The sequence below is a fragment of the Aplosporella prunicola genome (genome assembly GCF_010093885.1).
Source record: "Aplosporella prunicola CBS 121167 unplaced genomic scaffold K452scaffold_15, whole genome shotgun sequence".
NCBI lineage: Eukaryota > Fungi > Ascomycota > Dothideomycetes > Botryosphaeriales > Aplosporellaceae > Aplosporella > Aplosporella prunicola.
This window is the reverse complement of record NW_022983543.1, coordinates 403,979-417,111: the sequence shown is the minus strand read 5'-3', so window position 1 is coordinate 417,111 and position 13,133 is coordinate 403,979. Positions and strand designations below refer to the sequence as shown.

Genomic DNA, 13,133 nt, shown 5'->3' with positions numbered 1-13,133 from the left:
CTGCGCTCATGTACAGAGACATTGCGGTCATGGTTATATCTTTGTGTAGATCGACAACTTTGCACATTCAGAACACAACTGGATGTCAGTGGGAGTAGAGATTTGAGAATTGGACAAGGTGCGATATACTTGGTTTACACAAAGGTACTTCTTCGCACACGAGAGTAGCGAGATAAGACAGTGACCATTATTAGGGGAGTGGTACTAGGTAAACCAAACCAAAGAGAGTCAGACGTGAGCAGCGACGCTATTTCCTCTGGATCCACCTTCCAAATTCTCCTGCGCACCCAATTGCGGCACTAGTTCCGCTCAGTCTGTCCACCTGGGAATTCCCTTCGCTCTGGCATAGCGGCGGGTACTAAACTCCTTCCACTGTCTTGCACGGCGCTCCAAGCCCTCGTCAGCGAGAATGCTCCTCCTCCTCCGCCTCTCAGTTGCGCGAATTCTCTTCTTATTCCGCAGCAGACCTCTTAGTCCGTTGTTTTTAATCTGCAGCGCATTGACCACGATGGCCATCCATTCGCTATGACTGACACCATATGAGAGCTGCGGGCGAATATTCGGAAGGAGAGACAGAGGGGTAGAGCCAGCGGGAGGCGGACGAGGGCGATGATGAGCTTCCGTCAAGGCGCGAGCCGCCTGGAGCTTGACGAGGTTGAAATGGTGCTTCGTGAGATCTCGAGCAGCTCTGTCGGCGAGTATGTTCCCCAAGACGCCGCTGTGGCTTGGACACCAGTGAAGCCCTAACCTCTCGACTCCAAGTGCTGCCAGGAGATGCGACCTCTCGACAATCAACCGCACTAATTCCCTCCGGGCTTGAAGTGCCTGGGCATCGCTAGCACGGCGCTTACTCGCGCGATTCCGCAAATTGGACCAGGCCCTCTGATCTCTGATATAGGAGATGCCATATGCAGAGTCAGTGAAGACGATGATCCTGGTGACCTTGGGGTCTTCATGCGGCATCGTCTGGCCGGCCTCGGCGTACGTCTGCTGCAGGACCCGCGAGCGCGCGAGCCGGTTCCCGGCCTCATGGACAGCGATTCCAAGCGCACGCGCGATGGCAGAGAGCTCGGCATCAAGCGAACATCCGTCACCTGAGAGCATAAAGGCGTCTTCTTGCCACCAAGCCCGTTTCGCGTCCGTCTCGCCCTTGGCGTCCGTCCAGAACGCGTCCTCCTTCCGCGTTGACATGTTCCAGCATGGCATGTAGGCCACCGCGCCGCTTGCGGCAGTTATTGTCACGTTCTCGTCTTCAGTGTGTGAGCCGTCTGCCCAGAGTATGAGGTTGCCGGCCGGGAATGGCGAGTTGTAGATGTTTCCTGCGAATTCGAGGGCCTCTGCGGCGGATTTCCAGACGAGCTGGCCGCAGAAACGCTGTTCGCTATCGCTGTGACAAACATAGTAGCATCAATCTGTTATTGTATTTGGTGGCTGTGCCCGAACAAGCAACTTCCGGTTCACTTGGATAGTGTTGCAACTTTGTTAGGCTGCGGAATAGGCGACGCAGTCGAACTTACTGTGTATTGACACCCTGAGCAGCCATGTCGTGCGTGGTGTGAAGAGAATGTGAGAAGTGAGGAAGGTTGGGTGAGAAATGGTGAAGTGAAAGTGAAACGTGTCTAGATGGGGGATGTCGTTAGAGCTAACATGTTACCTTGAAGGTCGGGGCATACGCGTCGGGGGTAGATTTAGGGTGCAAGGTAGCTATGGCTGATGCACGCTAACGCGTTTATGGCAACTTGAGAGCACACATCTAAGCCGGTGATAAAAAACCGTCAATTTCCCATCGAATATCAAATACGTGGACAGAAAAGTATATGTGTCCTTAGCGTAAAATGTGAACGTGCTTACAGGAAAAGTCGGATAAGGAAAGTTACGACTTTTTTAAGTCTAGAGCGGGAAATACTAACCTAGACACAAAAGCCATTTATCATGTATACACGAAGAGGCATTCGGAATTATGCACCACTGTAGTCATGCTACCTTACAAAAAATGTATGGAGTTGGGAATGAGGCAGCTTTTCGTAATAACACAACAATATTAATATCGTCCGCACAAAACACCTACAGATATACAAGAAATCAGCTAGATACACGCAAATCGATATGAAAACAGGCTTACAGACTGCACAGAGATACACCAGTGTCCGTAGCTCAACATCATCACTCACAAGTAGACTTCAAGAAATGAAATCTGGCAAGATCTAGCTTCAAAGTGAGGAGAATCCGGGGAAACTGTCCGAAGCCAATCAGCAACTACAGCAGCAGCGCAGCAACAGAACCAAAAGAAATGAGCAGCCTCAACTGGCGTTTCCTACTCGTTCCATCCTCTTCTTCCCTCGCCTTGGGCAAAAGCGATCTTTCGAACTCACTCTTTCACACCCCCCCGCCCACACCCTCGCCAAGCTCAGCCAGCAACAGTGGAAGCAGCTGCAGCTGCAGCTACCACAGCTGACATGAGGCATTTATCTCGTCATTAAGCGAAGTCCAAACCACAGGGCTAGAGAAACGAGTACGGTGGTGAGTGCCCAGCCCAACGTGACCTCAGAAAAGGTCACGGAAAATGCACGCACACTGCAGCGCGACGTCATTTCCGATGCGTTACAAGCGGGAATAACAAAGCTCTTGGCAAACTCCATGGTAGTCTGGTGGGGTTGGTCAGGCAGAGACGCTCTGGAAACTCACCCGCGAGCCAAGCCCATCGGCTGATTGGTGGTCACCCACCCTCCCATCTGTCGCTCACGGCTTTCGAACTTTCAGAGCCGGTAAGTGGTCGTGTTTTTTGGCTGCCGTCGTACGATTCGCTGTAACTGTGTACGGAAGTTAGGGTCAGCCGTGGGACACCGACAAGGACATCTTTCTGACTCCAAGGCATATGTCATCATTCAGAGCTTCTGAGCCTCAAAATGCGCATTTGTTCCACCGCAAGCCAGAAACTCCTCGTTCTTGAAGTCCGGGTAATAGGGTTGCGTTCGAGTTTTGCCCACCGTCATCTATGGTAGCGAGGCCGCTCTGCCGTCCACAAGGAAAAGGCGACGGCGCTAGGTATAAAAGGCCACTGAAGACTGAAGAGAGGCAGCTCTGCTCGTCAAATCTTCCCGACCGATCCTCCACTATCTTGACAACTGCGTCCAGAATCTTTGCTTTTCAAGCCGGTCCGTGACAGGGTCACTTGCGAAAGTGCCCTCGAGAACTCTCGCTCTTTTGAGCTCTCACTCCTTTGAACCCTCACTCCTTTGAACTGTATGGTAAGATCCGCTCCGAGCCAGCTAGTCTCTGCTCATGTTTTAAAGACAAACATGTATTACGGCTACTCCTACCCCGTGGATGTGGGGGAGGTCCCATCCTCCATAAGCGATCTCGGTGACGCTTCCCACTTAAGGGAGTACCTGGAGAGACATGCCGGATCCTCAGTTTTGTCCTCCACGATGAGTGATTCCGGCGATGCTTCCCACTTGGGCTACTTCTGGGAGTCTTTGAGGAGAATAATCGGCGTATCCCCAATCCAATCCTCCACGGGCAGTGGTCCCGATCTCCAAGGACCTGTACCCACAGCGGAGTCTTCGGATGTTTCCAACTCGGAATCGTCCTTGGAAGGGGCCGCATCCGAATCCAACCCGGAAAGTGACTCCGGCTCCAGTATTCCGCAACCACTTAAAAGTGAGGTTGAGGCTGAGAAGGAGGAGAAGCAGGAAGATGATAAGCAGGAAGATGATAAGCAGGAAGAAGATACGCAGGGGCCTTTGTCGCAGGAAAACAGTGAGCAGGAGGTAGAGGTTGAGGAGGACACCTCAGAAACCCCACAGTCAGAAATACTCTACTCTCATACTTATCACAACTTCTGCGGGATAGTAGAAATCCTGCCAGCGGACCAGGCCTACGCGGCTGCAATGGCCGAGTACACACCCGCGGCCTGGTCGCGCATGCCGTTCTGGATAAGCCGCTGCAAATCCACCGTGGGTGTAGCCTGGAAGGACGCCTGCCCGGCAGACAACAGGAACGTGAACAATGGCCCGGCCCTTACATGGCATTCCACCACTACCCACGTCCAGCAAAAAGTGGAGGAATCTTCTCTTGTCATGCTCAAGGCCGTGGAGATTGCGGCAAGACTCGTCCGGGTGCAGTGTCTTGCGCGGTTTGCTGAGGGAACCATCCTCAGACCTGATATGGCCCCGATCCCTGACCTTGGCTACGGCACGGCCTGGCGCCCTAAGACTTGCGTCATCTACACTGATTGCAAGGAGACTGTGCTCGGCATGAAAGAATTCAGCTGGGGTAACATTCAACATTCTAGGCATGGCAACCATATCTGCAAGATTCGTGGGTTAATAGACAAGATAAAGAGCCTGGGTGTGAATGTTAAGATATGCTGGGTTGACCCCGCATGGTCCGTCGAGGGGCTGAAAAACGCAGCCAACGTGGCCAAGCGCCTTGCGGAGGATAACACCCGTGCTCCTCCTCCTCTTGACGAGGATGTCCTGGAACCGAGGTATACTATAATGAATGTCCGTCAGTTTAAAGGTCAATAATTTGCACCTGGCCAGGTTGAGTACCTGCGGAAAGCGGACAGATGATTGGGGTGTTGTCAAGGTGCCCTTGCAGGTTCCATGACAATACCTCTTGAGTCCAGCTTTGTCCGTTTAGAGGTTAGCACCTTCTGGGGCTCTGGAAGGTTTCCAGTCTTGTTGGCGTTTGTGTTTGTGCTTAGTTTGTGTTAGCAGCTACTATGTGTTTTCATAAGGACTGTAGGTTATGTGGGAGATTCGTTTAGGCGTCGGCTATTAAGGTTGAGTTTATTCATGTGTCGTCACGATCTGCATCAGTGTGTCCTAAACCGGGGATGGGATCGGTAGTACGAGTTCGGATGCGACATGCATGCATGCATGCATGCGTGTCTGCAACGAGGTTAAGAAGAAGCAAACTCATCTATTTCCGATGGGTGGTGGCTTGTCGCTTCCTTTTTCCATTTGTCGTCAAGTGAAGTAACCGGAGTGATGGCATACCTTGGCACTCGCCCATAAACTGCACGGCTTCCCCTCTCTGGTCACAAGAAACCCTTAGTTATCAAATCTGCGACCCATGACATATACCTCAGAAGAGTCGGAAGGTGTGGTTTTCGAGGGGGCATTGGGCCCCAAAAAGCTTGTAGGTTTTTCACTGCTCACCCACGCAAACATTTAACGGAAGTGGCAGACCGCATCTTACCCGACCCGCAGCCTAGAATTCCTTAAAAAGCTCTATCAGTCCACCCTGCCGAGAGACGTTGATGAGATTGCCCAACTAGCAGAATGTCCACTCAACATCATCATTGTTGGCGCTGGAATTGGTGGCTTAGCGACTGCCGTTGCGCTGGCCCAGCGCGGACACGACGTCACTGTCTTCGAACAGGCCCCGGTGCTCGTTGAAGTTGGAGCAGGGATACAGGTGCCTCCGAACTCGACCAAGCTGCTCCGCCGATGGGGGGTGGAACCTCACGTCAAAGACTTTGTGGAGCCGAAGGCCATCAACTTTCGACGTTGGGAGAATGGAGCAGTTATCGGCCATACGCAGCTCATTCCAGATTGCCGGACAGCTTTCGGAGCGCCTTACTATGTTGTGCATCGTGCACATTACCAGCAAGCCCTGTATGACCGAGCTTTGGAGCTTGGTGTGAACTTTCGGATGAATAGCAGGATCAATACATACGACGCCGCGAGGCCGAGCCTGACACTGGAGGATGGAAAAGAGCATGTGGCTGATGTTATCATTGGGGCTGATGGGATTAACTCCAATGCACGCAAGGCCGTGCTCGGCATTAAGGACAAACCTCCTGTCCTCACAGGCTTCGCAGCTTATCGTGCAACTGTCAACACGTCCAAGATGCTGGCAGATCCGGACACTCGATGGCTTCTAGAGAACCCAGGACAGAATTGCTGGATCGGAGAAAGACAGCACGCCATGACCTACGTTATCGCTGGCGGGAGCACATTTAATGTTGTACTTTCTCATTCTGAAGAGTCAGATCCCAGCTCGTGGGAGCAGGAAACGGCCATTGAGGATGCTAACAGACGATTTGCGGACTGGGACCCTTGCCTGACCAAGGTCATCGGAATGATTGAGACGACGTTGAAATGGCCGCTTATGAGCGGACAAGCATTGGATCGATGGACCTCAGCGTCGGGCCGGATGGTAATCCTTGGCGACGCTGCACACGCAATGCTCCCCTACATGTCGCAGGGCGCGGCCATTGCTGTCGAGGATGCGGGCTGCCTAGCTACTCTTCTCTCGCTTATTCGGTCCACGGCGGAGCTCCCGGCAGCTCTTGAGGTATTTGAGAAAATACGCATTCCACGCGCGAACCAGATGCAGGAGGCGAGCGCTGTGAATAGCAAGCTATGGCATTTTGCGGACGGGCCAGAGCAGAAGGCTAGAGACGAAGCCATGAGGCCGGAGGTGGAGGGACGACATTTCTTGCAGAGCCCGAACCAGTGGAGCGATCCAGTGACACAAGCTTGGTGTTATGGATACGATGCAGAAGAGGAGGCGAGAAAGGCATGGACACAGTGGAGTGGGAGGAAGATTCAATGAAGGAGGATGAGAATGAGAGAAGAGAGATTATGATTCAGCATTAGGTAGTCTTAACAAGTAGTTTTACGAAGTAGTTACTCTGGTGGTGTTGAGTAGGTCGTGAGCGGGCTGGCCCATGCGCTCACGATGTGGCCCAGGCTTCCAAGAGCTCCACGCGTCTCGCCGCCATTGACGCTGACGCGACTTGATCTCCGCCGTTGGCGCTGGTTGGAGGCGAAGATACGGCAGTGCATTGACCGACAAGACCATCTACATGGTATAATATCGCGCGCTGCCGGGGCTCCTCGGCTCGCAATTCGCGTCGCGCCTGACACAGCTCAAACGTCATCGCGTATCCCCGCAATCCCCAAGGCTTAAGCTCTCGGATCAGCTCATCCACCTCTGTGCCCCAAGATCGACTTTCTCCTCCTCGACTGATCACGTCAATTCACCATGCGGCCTGTCCTTAACTTAGCTCAAAAGACCGCCGTCCGCTCACGCTTCACGACTGCCTTCAGACCTCGATTCGCTGCCAGATCATACGCAATGGGCCACGTACCTTCCGTATGTAGAGCCAGTCCCGCCTCAGAACTAACCTTGAGTTACGGACAAAGCTCCTACGCATAATTGGCCATGCCAGCTGACAGCCTCCCAGCTCAAGGACAAGTCGCTGCTGAAGACGCAGGCCTACGTCAATGGCGAATGGGTGGGCGCGGCCTCGGGGAAGACCTACGAGGTCACCGACCCCAACACGCATAAAGTGATCACGACCCAACCGGAAATGGATGCTTCAGACGCACAAAAAGCCATTGACGCAGCCTACGCCGCGCTCCCGGCCTTTCGGAAGTTGACAGGACGCGAGCGCTCGCGCATGTTACGCAAGTGGTACGACTTGATGATAGAGAACGCCGACGACCTAGCAAAGCTTATAACGTGGGAGAACGGAAAGCCGTTGGCGGACGCCAAGGGAGAGGTCACATACGCTGCGAACTTCTTTGAGTGGTTCAGCGAGGAGGCACCGCGCGTCTATGGCAACACCATTCCCGCAAGCGTGGCAGGAAACAGGGTCTTTACTATCAAGGAGCCGGTTGGTGTCTGCGGGCTGATTACGCCGTGAGTGTAGATGATGCTTGTTTGCTGATCAGATTGACACTAACTTCTCTCAAGATGGAATTTCCCTGCCGCCATGCTTACTCGCAAGATCGGACCCGCTCTGGCAGCCGGTTGTACAGTCGTGGCCAAGTCTCCTGGTGAGACTCCTCTGACTGCAGCTGCTCTTGCGGAGCTTGCACACCGCGCCGGTATCCCCAAGGGCGTCGTCAACATCATAACCGCCTCCGAGAACACGCCTGAACTCGGCGAAGCTATTACGACCTCCCCGATCGTGAAGAAGGTTTCATTTACGGGCAGCACCAACGTTGGCAAGCTGCTCATGAAGCAATCGTCCCAAACACTAAAGAAGCTGTCGTTTGAGCTGGGCGGCAACGCCCCGTTCATCGTTTTCGACGACGCGGACCTCGAAAAGGCGGTTGCGGGTGCGATTACCTCTAAGTTCCGGTCATCAGGACAGACCTGCGTGTGCGCGAACCGAATCTACGTGCAAAAGGGTGTCTACGACGAGTTCTGCAAAGCCTTCGCTGCCAAAGTCAAGGACTTCAAGGTCGGCGCCGGCTACGACGAGGGCGTGACCCACGGCCCGCTGATCCACGACCGCGCCGTCTCCAAGGTCGACTCGCACGTACAGGACGCCGTCAAGCAGGGCGCGAAGCTGCTTATCGGTGGGCAGAAGCTGCCTGACCTCGGCTCCAACTTCTACGCCCCCACGGTCCTGCGCGACATGACGGCGGACATGAAGCTATCGCACGAGGAGACGTTCGGCCCCGTCGCGGGCCTGTTCCCCTTCGAGACGGAGGAGGACGTCGTGAAGTTGGCTAATGCGGCTGAGGTCGGCCTTGCGGGCTACTTCTTCTCGCAGGACATTCAACGCTGCTACCGCATTGCTGAGGCGCTTGAGGTCGGTATGGTTGGCGTGAACACGGGCTTGATCTCGGACCCGGCGGCGCCGTTTGGTGGTGTCAAGGAGAGCGGATTTGGCCGTGAAGGCAGCTTGCTGGGGATTGAGGAGTATGTTATCACGAAGACGATTACGCTGGGTGGAAACGGGCAGCCCCTGCAGGGCGCGTAGGAGGTGCGCAATGAGTGTATGAGATGACGAACGCAGGTAATGAGAGCATTAGTGTGCTTAGCATTATACCGACGAAGGATGTTTGAGTCGTAGATTTTGATTTCGCACGTACATACAAACATGCAAGGATAACCTGGTGCCTGGTCGGAGCTTCGATGAGGTCATTTGAAACAGCATCGACACTCGCAACTGCTCTTTCCTTCGAATCTTTCGCGTCCCAGCCGGGCCCGAACTGGGGGGGAAGCATGCCAACACATCCACACCTCCTCCCTCGCTCTCGCCACAACCTCCGCATCTCACCACTAAATTACCACAGCGCCACGCCACCACCATGTCATCCTCGGGCTTCCAGCGCTTCTTCTCCCAGCCCTTCGACGTCCAATGGCGCACCGCCGTCGTGCGCCTGCCGCGCGCCGTGCCCGACCAGTTCCTGCGCATCACGTCGTCCGAGGGCCCGCACCCGTTCGTGCTGAAGCTGCCCTCGCGCGGCACCTACACAATCCCGGTCTACGTCTTCGTGCCGCCGACGCCGCCGCCCGACGGCCAAACCGCATACCCGGTGCTGCTGGACTTCCATGGCGGCGGCTTCGTGCTCGGCAGCTGTCTTGAGCAGGCGCCCTTCTGCGCCGAAATGGCGCGCGACCTCGGCGCCGTCGTCATCTCCGTCGACTACCGCATGGGGCCCATCGACAAGTTCCCTGCCGCGCTCGAGGACGCTGAAGACGTGCTCAGCGCCATCGTGGACCCCGCGTCCAACGCGTACGAAGCGCTGCGCACAGGGATAGCGGCGGAGGTCAAGCCGTTGCAGAAAGACGGCCCGCCGCGGACAGTCACGCTCGACGCGGCGCGTCTGGGCATCGCGGGGTTCAGCAGCGGCGGCAATCTGGCGCTGGAATTGGCGCTGTCGCTCACGCCGCCCGACGTGCCCGAGGCGTGGCCCTCGCGCCTGCCACATGCCTACACAAGCCCGCTCCCGCTGCTGCTGTACTACCCGTCGCTGGACCTGCGCATGCTGCCGTCGCAGCGCACGCGCCCGCCCAAGCTCCCCGTCGGCCGCTCCTTCTGGGGCGACAGCTTCGACGTGCTGGCGCCGACGTACCTGCCGCGCGAGCACGGGGGGCATCCGCGCGCGTCGCCCGGCCTCGCGCCCATCAAGGACGACGGCTTGCACCCCATGGCCCGCATGTACCTGGTGCTGCCTGAGGTGGACACGCTGGCCGAGCAGAGCGAGGAGTGGGTCAAGAAGGTCGAGGCCGAGGGCCGCGGCCACCACTTGAAGGTCGAGCGCGTGCTGGACCGCAAGCATGGCTGGACGCAGATGCCCGTGGGCTGGCTGAATGACGAGGAGAAGCGCACGCGCCAGGAGACGTTTACGACGGCCAAGAAATTCCTGAAGGATGCTTGGGAGGGGAAGGAGCCGGTTTGAGTTCTGAGTGAGGGGATTGGTTAGAAGCTGTCTGTGAGGGTGAGGGTTTGTATGACTTTATGATGGATGGGTTTCTTTAGGGCGTTGGGATGTTTGGACTAGGGCGTTGGGCCGGGTTATTGTGGATAAGGGACGAGGAGGAGTGGTGTATAGTTATGGCTGCCAACGAGTATGTAATAAAATGACATGAAAAGCAACCACAACGACAGCTTCATACTAGAACCACCAGAGCCCAGACAGGAAATGTAGACAGGAAATGCAGACAGACAGACAAGCAAGCAGGCGCCATGAATTACAAGCGATTTCCTCTACAGAATCCAAATCCCCAGCCAGGTATGCAGAACAGAATAGAAAAGAAGGAGAAGACGAAGAAAAACGACAGAAAAGGGCGGTACGGCAAGATCTAACTAGCTAGCTAGCTGGCTAGCAATGCCATAATAAGTGCCACGCTTCTATTCGCCCACGTAGCTTTCCAATATGCAGTAGCCTGTTTATTGCACCAACCAGTCCACCTGCCCGCCCATTGCACCAGCCAACCCACCCAGCCGCCCAATCCACGCCGTACCCAGCACCAGCCAAGCAGAGCAGTCATAACTCGTCAAGCGCGCCACACCCACACACACAGAAACAGCGCCTAACCACGGCGGCGAGTGCTGGGGCTCTTGCCCTTCGCCGGCGTAGCCGAGGAGCGGGCGGACGCCTTGCCCGCGTCAGCCTTGCCGTTGTTTCCCGAAAAGGCCGCCGCGACCTTATTGGCCTTCTTGTTCTTCTTGCCGGGCGCGGCGGACTTGCTGGCCGGGCTGTTCCAGTAGTAGAGCATTTGGATGGCGAGGACGAGGTTGAGCGCGAAACCCGCCACGAAGCCGTAGAGGATCAGCGCGTCGGGGACTTCTTGCAGCGTGGTGAAGATGCGCGAGAGCGAGCCGAGGAGGTAGTTGAAGACCTGGGTTTTTTAGGCGTGGTGTCAGTTTGGAGGTGGGGAGAGAGAGGGAGAGGGAAAGGGTGAGTAAGGAAGAAAACGTACGGCGAAAGCGCTCAGCTGGCCCGTCCCGCCCTGCTGCCACACAGCGATGATCTGGGGCAATTTCGCGCCGACGCCCAGCAGGCCCGCGCCCGCCTGCAGCAGCGACAGCGTCTTCGCGTCGACGAGGTCGTGGTTAAAGAGGGCGTAGCCGGCGGCGGCCAGGCCGGCAACCCAGACGGCGGCGCCGGCGCTCTTGCCCGAGAAATGCAGGACGAGGGCAGCGATGGCGACGTTCTGCACGGCGATGAGGGCCGTCTCGCCAAACGTGCTGAACGGGAAGCCCTGGCGCACGTTGTAGGCCAGCGAGATCAGGTACGACGACGTCTCCAGCACATACGACAGGAAGCTGATGCCCGCCGCCGACCGCGAGTTCACCAGCTTGATCAGCTGCGGCACTTTGACAATCGACGACGCCCCGATGATCCCGATCCCGAGCCCTTTGCTGATGGCGAGTTTGAGGCACTCTGGCGAGCTGAGGAAGTCCACGTCCAGGATCAGCGTCTTGTAGCATTTGGCGCCAAGCAGCGATGTGCCCGCCTCGAAGATGGGCGTCGGCAGGTTGTGCGTGATGGGCTGGATGGCGGAGCGGAGGGCGTCCATGATGGCGGTTTGTTTGTTGGGTGTTTGAAAGGGGGTGGAGAGAGGGAGAGGGAGAGGGAGAGGAAAGTTGTCCGCAATTGGTTTTTAGAGAAATTCAGGGTCCGCGAGAGGCTGTCGTCAGTCAGAGCTTCAGCCCTAACCATAGTGCGCTCCGGGTAGAGAGCAAGGGCCATCCTGTGCGACTATAATTAAAAAGCGAGATGTAGTTAATTGAAAATATTTCAATTATTCGCGTGGAGAAAATTATATAGTGCGTCGTTCACCGGAACACTTTGACTCGATGTATCTTCCCTAGACATACACTGGATCGGTACTGCGGATTTAATAATACTGTCTGTCTACAATCCCGAATTATTAGCAAGACATAGGAAGAACTTATACATACGAAACTCTGTTAATGCCTGTAGAAAGACTAATCCCTCAAAAGGTTTATCATGTAAACTTCCCTACGGATGTCGTGTCTACGCGTGCAGAACTATACTACGGGCTGTATCACCATAACTAGTCCTTGTCGAATTATTTGTGTCCGGTTTGCAACCACATAAATACCTTCACGCCTGCTTGAATATAATCATTTTGCAAGCGCTCAATAATTCGTCATGCTGATAGTTAATTAGTCCTATATTAATGTTGAGAAAATGTTCTTCCGGTTAAGTTTTAGCATCCGCTGTAGATCTAAATGTTTTCAAAGTGGCATACTGTAAGCAGACACGACTAAGTTGACCAGCTATCTTGACAGGCTGATGACACTCTCAATCTCTCACTTCATAAGTATTCGTGCCAGACCTGTATACCAGCTACACGGTGTCTAACAAAACACTTTGTATCGACCTGGCTTTTTGCCAGATCACTTCCCAACTTACAAGCGGAAGCGGAACCTTCCCATTTTGCATCTGTAATAGACTGTTAACCTTAATTTGAAATCGTTCCACCACAATTTTCAGCCCACAAAATTTTACCGCGTAAACCCTACCATCCTTCCAGCATTTTTCGAGTCCAAAAATTTATATGTTTATTGCAAAAGCAAAAGCCTACGAGCTGGCGGGATCGAACCACCGACCTTCAGTGATACTTTTGTAAGACTGACGTGATAACCACTACACTAAGCTCGCAAGATAGGTTTTGGCTTTTGATATAACAAAAATAATTAGCCGCACCATATCTTTGTTACAAAAACCATCATTGCAAGCTCCTATTGCTTGATTTTGATGACCTAAGAAATTATCTGGATGTTTGCACGTTATTACCTAACAGGTAGGTACTCATAAAGGCCGTCGAGGTGCGACAGATTGCCTTCGCCGGCATCTCGCAAACCAAACTCTGGGCAAGACAGACAGCCGCTTCAACATCCT

The 13,133-nt window shown here is 54.6% G+C and overlaps 6 protein-coding genes and 1 non-coding gene across 7 annotated transcripts; 4 read left to right on the top strand and 3 right to left on the bottom strand.

The window, feature by feature from the left end:
- Positions 1-288: 288 nt before the first annotated feature.
- K452DRAFT_334475 (uncharacterized protein) lies at positions 289-1,543 on the bottom strand (the record flags this gene model as incomplete). The annotated part of the gene is made up of 2 exons (XM_033545195.1): positions 289-1,387; positions 1,518-1,543. The coding sequence occupies 2 exons, from the start codon at positions 1,541-1,543 to the stop codon at positions 310-312; spliced, it is 1,104 nt and encodes a 367-aa protein (XP_033396673.1). The 3' UTR covers positions 289-309.
- Positions 1,544-2,953: 1,410 nt separating this feature from the next.
- Positions 2,954-4,529, top strand: K452DRAFT_334472 (uncharacterized protein; the record flags this gene model as incomplete). Its single annotated transcript, XM_033545194.1, has 1 exon — positions 2,954-4,529. The coding sequence occupies exon 1, from the start codon at positions 3,246-3,248 to the stop codon at positions 4,527-4,529; it is 1,284 nt and encodes a 427-aa protein (XP_033396672.1). The 5' UTR covers positions 2,954-3,245.
- A 550-nt stretch (positions 4,530-5,079) lies between these two features.
- On the top strand, positions 5,080-6,582 carry K452DRAFT_359381 (uncharacterized protein; the record flags this gene model as incomplete). Its single annotated transcript, XM_033546261.1, has 2 exons — positions 5,080-5,145; positions 5,194-6,582. The coding sequence occupies 2 exons, from the start codon at positions 5,080-5,082 to the stop codon at positions 6,565-6,567; spliced, it is 1,440 nt and encodes a 479-aa protein (XP_033396671.1). The 3' UTR covers positions 6,568-6,582.
- Positions 6,583-6,844: 262 nt separating this feature from the next.
- On the top strand, positions 6,845-8,871 carry K452DRAFT_288352 (uncharacterized protein). The gene is made up of 3 exons (XM_033540640.1): positions 6,845-7,110; positions 7,202-7,659; positions 7,714-8,871. Exons 1-3 carry the CDS (start codon positions 7,093-7,095, stop codon positions 8,729-8,731), a joined length of 1,494 nt encoding a protein of 497 aa, XP_033396670.1. The 5' UTR covers positions 6,845-7,092; the 3' UTR covers positions 8,732-8,871.
- A 161-nt stretch (positions 8,872-9,032) lies between these two features.
- On the top strand, positions 9,033-10,185 carry K452DRAFT_288351 (uncharacterized protein). Its single transcript, XM_033540639.1, has one exon. The coding sequence runs from the start codon at positions 9,063-9,065 to the stop codon at positions 10,155-10,157; it is 1,095 nt and encodes a 364-aa protein (XP_033396669.1). The 5' UTR covers positions 9,033-9,062; the 3' UTR covers positions 10,158-10,185.
- Positions 10,186-10,791: 606 nt separating this feature from the next.
- On the bottom strand, positions 10,792-11,781 carry K452DRAFT_327245 (uncharacterized protein; the record flags this gene model as incomplete). Its single annotated transcript, XM_033544901.1, has 2 exons — positions 10,792-11,100; positions 11,182-11,781. 2 exons carry the CDS (start codon positions 11,779-11,781, stop codon positions 10,792-10,794), a joined length of 909 nt encoding a protein of 302 aa, XP_033396668.1.
- A 1,032-nt stretch (positions 11,782-12,813) lies between these two features.
- On the bottom strand, positions 12,814-12,893 carry K452DRAFT_t94. Its single transcript has one exon. It is a non-coding gene; the product is annotated as a tRNA-Val (tRNA).
- Positions 12,894-13,133: the final 240 nt, after the last annotated feature.